General features: G+C 39.4%; 1 protein-coding gene across 2 annotated transcripts in view; it reads right to left on the minus strand.

Moving 5' to 3' along the window:
* Positions 1 to 3,817: 3,817 nt before the first annotated feature.
* Positions 3,818 to 7,594, minus strand: part of Znf706 (zinc finger protein 706) — a 9,246-nt gene continuing 5,469 nt past the window's right edge. For both annotated transcript variants that reach the window (XM_031358391.1, XM_031358392.1), the window contains exons 3-4: positions 6,605 to 6,712; positions 3,818 to 5,748 (exon numbers count right to left, since the gene is read on the minus strand). In XM_031358391.1, the coding sequence (XP_031214251.1) occupies positions 6,617 to 6,712 (96 nt within the window). In that variant the 3' untranslated portion in view covers positions 3,818 to 5,748; positions 6,605 to 6,616. The remainder of the gene's footprint in view (positions 5,749 to 6,604; positions 6,713 to 7,594) is intronic.

Consider the following 7,594-nt stretch of genomic DNA (forward strand, 5'->3'; position numbering starts at 1 on the left):
CTGGGTACCAAATAAAATAGAATGTTCCACATTTCACCAGACACCAAAGGACATCACATTTAAACAACTTGGCACTCAGAAAGTATTCAAAGGCACCCCAACACCACTGTCCAGAAAACCTGGCCTGAGTTTGTTTCTCCCTCACTCTCTAATAAAACACACTGTGCATTTCATCATCTGCTTCCCAGCAGGAGCTGTCAATTTAATGAGATGCCATTCTAAATGTGGAAACAAAGCATACATGAATTAAAGACGCCCAAGTTCAACAAGAGAAAAACTTACAACCAACCACACAACTACACTTAGGCCAAGTTAAGAACATGAAGACAACTCACTAGCCATATTATAAACAGCATACAAATTCTCAAATTTGTGTTACCATACAGAATATGTACATATGTGCACAAGTGTCAAGCAGACCACTGGTTTGTTTTTATATAGCTTTAAAAATTCAGTTTTGCTGGGTGGTGGTGGCACACGCCTTTAATCCCAGTGCTTGGGAGGCAGAGGCAAGTGGATTTCTGAGTTCGAGGCCAGCCTGGTCTACAAAGTGAGTTCCAGGACAGCCAGGGCTACACAGAGAAACCCTGTCTCGGAAAAAAAAAAAAAAAATTCAGTTTTACCATACTCTCCAAAACCTATATATATCGAAATATTTTTCAAATTTACTTTTTGATCCATTAGATGACAAACACTATGTGCAGACTCAATACATCTGGATCTCTTGGTACAGGTGAAACCAGCAAGGTCTGTGACACTAGAGACATCACTGTACCAAAGCAGAGCAAAACACTTTTGTCTTTGAGACAGGGTTTCTGTGTAGTCTTAGCCGTTCTAGAACTTGCTCTGTAGTCTACCTGCCTCTGTCCCTTGAATGCTGGCATTAAAGGCATACACCACCACTACCTGGAAAATTCTTAATCTATATTCATGCAGGGCAGTGGTGGTGCATGCCTTTAATCTCAGCACTTGGGAGGCAGAGGCAGGTGGATTTCTGAGTTTGAGGCCAGCCTGGTCTACAAAGTGAGTTCTAGGAAAGCCAGGGCTACACAGAGAAACCCTGTCTCGAACCCTGCCCCTCCCCCAAATCTATATTCATAACTACCTTAAAAAATAAAGTTAAATTATAAACAGATTAGCCTGTAACAAGCAAGGTAAAACAGTATATAAAATTATTTCTTTCAAAGAGTTATTTCACCATAACAGAATCTTCCTACTTCAGCTACATTATATCCCCACTGTCAAATAACATCCCAGTACACACACTGCACAAGCTGATTCCACTCTAAGGGCTGCTCTCCACTCTTACAGTGGGCTCAAAGGCTGCCACTCACAAGCCTGAGCTGACTAGCCCACACACTTCCGTTTCTGCTCACTCGGCCACCCCATCCTGCTTGGCTTTCACTACCTGCTCCTGTTTCTCGCTCCACAACCCTAGACAACTCCCCATCCCTGTAGGCATGACTGACCTCAACCCTCTCTCCCCATAGAGGCTACTTACAATACAGTAAGCACTTAATATCTACCCTAAAATTATGTGATACATGTATTTTCTCTAGAAGGTATTATAACCTTGTTTAGAGCAGAGGCTTCTGGACACTTCTTTACAAAATGTTGCTTTCATGTTCATGCTTTACAACCAACACAAGAATCTCACAGTACCACTCTCAAATACATCAGCAATTTCGATTTCTGATTCCTGAGCTGGAGAAATAGCTCAGGGCTGGCCCAGCATTCTCATCTCAGCTAGGGGGGTGGGGTGGGGTGGGGGCATTATTATGTATACAAAGAAAACTCAGAGAACCTGTCCCACAAAAATGTGGACAAGGAGATTCTTCCTCCTAAAAAATGTTCAAGTAAAGACATTTAAAAAAATGCTAAAAGATGGGGTAGTGGTGGCATGCCTTCAATCTCAGAACTTGGGAGGCAGAGGCAGGCAGATTTCTGAGTTTGAGGCCAGCCTGGTCTACAGAGTAAGTTTCAGGACAGCCAGGGCTACACAGAGAAACCCTGTCTTGAAAAAACCAAAAGAAAAAAGAAAAAACCAAAAACCAAACAAAAAAAAATTCAGAAAAAACAAAAAACACTGACACTGGAGCCAGTCCAAAAGCTTCTATCAGTCGAAGCTGAAATAATTTCAACAGGACAAACAGCAGTACCATCCAATAGTACTGGACTGAGAGCTCATATGGATTCACATAAGTGACTGAACAGATGGGAAGAAACAAAGCCTCCATAGACCTCCAAGCTAACACAGACCGCTTATCAGCAGCCAGAACTCAGCAAGACACAGAGAGCATGCAAGGTCCTTACAACAGAAGCCATTAGAAATCAGGATGCTGATTAAGGTGTGCTGGTTGGTGCACACCTGTAATCCAAGCAGGTGGAGGCACAAAGATTAGAGAACAGGCTGGGCTATATGAGACAGTGTCTCAAAAACAAAACCACAAATAATTATGGAACAGCGCTGCAAATATAAAGATATTTTAAAGAATGACTTTAACATTATCAACACTGAAGTCTATCTCTGCAGGAAACATTTCAAACTTGGGTCTATTCTATACACAAGAAATGAAGGTGAAAAGTAGTTGCAAAACTAAAATTCAGCTAATCAAAAGAACACTTTTTAAAAGAGAAGTGTTTTGCCAGGTGGTGGTGGCGCACACCTTTGATCCCAGCACTTGGGAGGCAGACGCAGGCGGATTTTTGAGTTCGAGGCCAGCCTGGTCTACAGAGTAACTAGGACAGCCAGGGCTACACAGAGAAACCCTGTCTTGAAAAAAAAAAAAAAAAACAAAAAAAGAAAAAAGAAAAAAGAGAGAGAGAGAGAAGTGTTTTACTTATTCTTTTTATAGAGAGTTTCCACTGTAACTGACATTTCATTAATAAAGCATGTATTCTGAGTCAAGCACACAGATGCTTTATTATGCCTATACACTGGAAACTCCTACTATTTCTAAAAGTTTCACAGTAAACTTAAGCTAGCCTAAGGAATTCACTATATACAGTGACATTACATACAGCCCTGCCTGATGGTTCACACTAAACAAAAGTCCCAAATTAGAAAACTGTACAAATGAACTCATTTAGACTTGGATAGTTAAGTATGGCATTTTAGTAAGTTTAGACAATGCTTGGTCAATGTATTATAGAAAAAGTGATATTATACCAGCCACTAAAGCAAGCAGTATACTACATGTGCAAATAATGAAAAACAAAGGTTGGGCCTTTGTGGGGGTAACCTGTTATCTTGCCTGTCTCAGGTTGAAATTACTCTGTCATACCTTTGAAATATTTGTAATATAAATCCCAGTTACAGGGCACATGACTGGTGGCACATGATTTTAATCCTACTACTCAGAGAGTAGAGGAAGGAGCATCTCTGAGTTCTAGGACAGCCACAGCTACACAGAGAAACCCTATCTCAAAAACAAATAAACAAAACAAAACAAACCCTATACCACCATCACCACCAAAACGCCCCAGGTTTGCAGGTTTTGCCTCAAGTCTTGCTGTCACCCTGTCCAGCAACTGGCCTAAGTATTCTGTTGTTCTTGTTGGTAATGTCAATTCTTTCCTTCTAGTACACTGTACATATCAAGACTTCAGAAAGACAAAACACTTTGTTTACTCTTAGGCAGTATCTTATAGACTTAATCGTTAGATATAGGGAAAACAAAGGCCAATAAAAGAACTAAAAGTACTTACTTGTCACTCTTTGGATTACCAAACTTCAGAGACAATTCTAAAATCAGAGCGGGAGGGAGGGGAAGAGGCGATGTAAAAACCTCTTAAAAGGTACAAGAAATTAGACTAGTTTCGTTTTAACATCTTCTTTAATAAGACATTACAGCACACGTGAGGTCCCAAGTGTGTCAGCTAAACATGGGGATGAGAATGGAAACAAGTTTAATGTGAACCCCATTCCTTTTGACAACTAACATACAGAGTACAAACAGATCAGTCCCCTCTTGCTATTTTATATCACCTTTGAAGACAGCAACAGTTTTTTAACAAACTTGTCTGTTAAGAGACTCTGCAAACTAAATTACAAAGATGTTCGAGTTGTCATTTTCTCCTTACAGCAGATTTAACTGAAACAGACTAGGACCACCATGTTGGCAATCTCCATGCTCAGAATGAAGATCCATCACCTACTCCCTATCACTGAGATACAGAGTGAAATATGGTGTCTTCAGCTGCTCATAAGACAGTTAAATACACGACTGAAAATGTTTTATTCTGAATTACAACAGTGAAACAAACAAAAAGAATTAAACCAAAAATTGCAATCAGGCTCTGAATAACCAGTTTGTTACTAAAAGAAACATACATCTGCGTAAAGCACTTTCGAAAGCTCTAAAATTGCCATTTAATAAGAATATCTGTAAGATCCACAAGTAAACGGGTAAAACTCTAACTCTAGTCAGCAACATTTTAGCAAACAGTGAATACCAAGTAAGAGGCAGGAAATTAAATAAACAGACAGACTGTACTTCTGTGAGGCTGGGGTCAGGGCTGCTGTGCAAACTACCAGCACTAAGACTCTCCCTTGAGTCACCTTCCTTCAAACTCAGCAGCATGAGCCAGGTGGTCAGAGTATGCTAAGCTGTCCACTAACTGCCCAGGCTACATCACAAGGAATTTGTTTGTTATCCACAGGTCAGGGCCGCAGCTCTAAGCAGCTGTCAGTATGCTTAGTTCCTCCCATTACATCATTTTCTAAACTTAAGCTGAGTTACAACAGACTTGCTTGTAAACTACAATACCAGAACTAGTTAGTTTTCCTTCACTGACAGAATTTACCTTATCCTATAATGCTCTGCTAGTTCAAGGTGGAAGTCAGACTAGACAGTCCAAGATTTCAGGAGCCAGCTCTAAGTCTCTAAAATTAGAGGTTTATTTGAAAGACAAAGAATGTTCTGCGAATTAACCTGGAACAAATCATTCTAATCTTGCTAAATGCAAAGATCCACTCATAAAATTAGCCAAATAACTTTCAAAAATTATAGCTCAATTTCAAATGAAAGAATCTGAACAATTTGCAAAGACCCATTATAAGACACAGGCCTTTATAGTTCACACTTGTTCCTTCATACGTTGTCCAGAAGGGCTCACTGGCAACCCTACCAATTTCATGAATTGAATCTGTCATCTACAATGACTTCCAGATGGACACATAGGAAATGATCAGAAGTGGGGAATGACGTGTAACTGTGAATACACGGAAGCAGCAGATCAGCCATTCTTTAATCCGCATCAGCTGCCAATAGAATCACGTGCACGATTTAATGAATGAGTCTGCTCTAGTTTAACAAACCTGCCACTGAGCTGAGAAAGGGAGAGATTTGCTCTTGCAACACTAGCTGATCAATTCATTTTTATAATAAGGCAAATAATAAGGAAAGTTAGAACAGAATTTCTAGAACCATTTATCCTGTGGTGTTGTAAAATCAAAGCACTACTTTATTAAATGAGTTATTTTACACAATATGAACATCAATATAATTACAATTGTAAAAAAATTTTATAACAAGAATGGACTGATTTTTCAGATTTCCACATCAGAGTCAACTGTACATTTACACAGAATTGTCTTTGCATGAAGCCCAAAGGGAACAGCATAAAAATGAGTGTTTCTGTAGCCCCTTTATTTTTTGCTGATCAACAGTTTGTTTAAAAAAGCAGCTGCAGGTTTGTTACCTAAGGTCTGAGACAGTAGAAGAGTCAAAGGTGTCATGAATTCACCTGTAAGACATAAGAAAAAGCTTCAGTAACTGTAATGACTGACAAGCATTTCAAATAAAATGAAAGACTATCAAGATGCCAGTCGCCGCTGGACTTGTTAACAGGCATTACAGGTAGGAAGAACTCTCAAACACACATGCATATGCACTACCCTATTTAGGAGGGCAAGAAATTCATCTATACATGAAATTAAAAATAATAACTTCAAGGGAGTTTCTACAGAACATGCCTATATTTTGCTCTATATTTTAACACAAAAAAGCTCTGCCTAGCACAGTAAATAAGTAAAAGGACAGTAAAAATATAGTCAGTAAATTGCTCCGACTTTCTGGGAGAAGACCCTCGTGCCTTTGAAGTGATGGTTTTCTTACAGCTGACAAGTCTTTCATTTTTTGCTCAAAGTTGTCCAGCATTCATTCATCCCTTACCCCCTATTTTTGGCTATAGTTGCAAAAACCTGAATGCTTCAAAGGCATAAAAAAGAAAGGGTAGCTGGGCAGTGGTGGCGCACGCCTTTAATCCCAGCGCTTGGGAGGCAGAGGCAGGCGGATTTCTGAGTTCAAGGCCAGCAAGGTCTACAGAGTGAGTTCCAGAACAGCCAGGGCTATACAGAGAAACTCTGCCTCCAGGAGAAAAAAAAAAAAAAAAAAAGAAAGGGTACAGAGAAAAGGGCTTTTGCCAATCGTAAAATATTCTAGTACAACCCAAGATACTATTATTTAACTTTAGTACAAAAGTTAGACATTGAAAGTAAAAGTCTCTGCTACAGGCAAAATCCATTCCATAGCTGAGGAGATAACAGTTTTGCTCCTACATTCAAAACCAAGAACAAAAACCCAATAGAAAGAGCAATTACCTGTAAACAACCTCATGCCTGAACATCAGCCAATTCTGGAGGAAGTGGAGTCTTAGGGTGCTTGCTCTCAAAGTGCTGCTTGAAGGTCTTGGGGTCTGGCATCTGCGTCTAATTTAGAAAGCATGCAAAAGAAAAGAAGCAGACTTTATGTAGCAGAGCAATGCATGTGACCTGGAGGAAAACCTTTAAACTTGCTTATGCTAGACTATTACTGCAAAATGCTTTTGAATTTCTACTTGTGACTGGTAAATGAAAAAGTATTTTACAAAAAGGAAATTCCTAACACTTCACATATGAAGAGGAACACATATGAAATCAAGTATTTTATGTCATTAATAGCACACAGAAAACATTTACTCATTAAGCATGTTATATTAATTCTCACAGAACCTTAACAATAATCTTTAGCTTCTACTATCATGCTCATTTTACCTGCCAGAGAAACTAAATAAAGCCCAGAGCTTTCTTTGCCTGAGAGCTATGTTTCTCAACTCAGTTCTAGGTTCTCCTAGTTTCATGTAACACCGAGTAAAACAGTGACTCCCCTCAAGGCCTGGGGAGACAATTCAACAGGTACAAGAGGATCTGGATGTGGATTCTTAGCATCCACATAAAAGCTGGGCATGAGCACACATTTCATGGCCCTAGAGCTACTGAAATAGAAACAGGGATCTCCACAGCTTGTGGACCAGCCAGTCTAGCCAACTGGTAAGCTGTGGGTTCACGGAGAGACCCTGATTTAAAACATTAAAGTGGGAGCATTAACGGATGATACCTGATATCTTCATGTGCCTGCACACATACACTAATTCATGTACATACACATACAGACTCACACATACATAGACACATACCTGACAAAATATACCTTTAAAGGTCAGGGTATGTCTTTATTACTAGCCTAATAAAATTTAATTTCACCTTTCCTCTGTTAAAAAAAAAAAAATCAGGCTATACAGAAACCGTGTCTCGAAAAACAAACAACAAAAA

This window comes from Mastomys coucha, unplaced genomic scaffold (assembly GCF_008632895.1).
Source record: "Mastomys coucha isolate ucsf_1 unplaced genomic scaffold, UCSF_Mcou_1 pScaffold7, whole genome shotgun sequence".
Taxonomy (NCBI): Eukaryota; Metazoa; Chordata; class Mammalia; order Rodentia; family Muridae; genus Mastomys; species Mastomys coucha.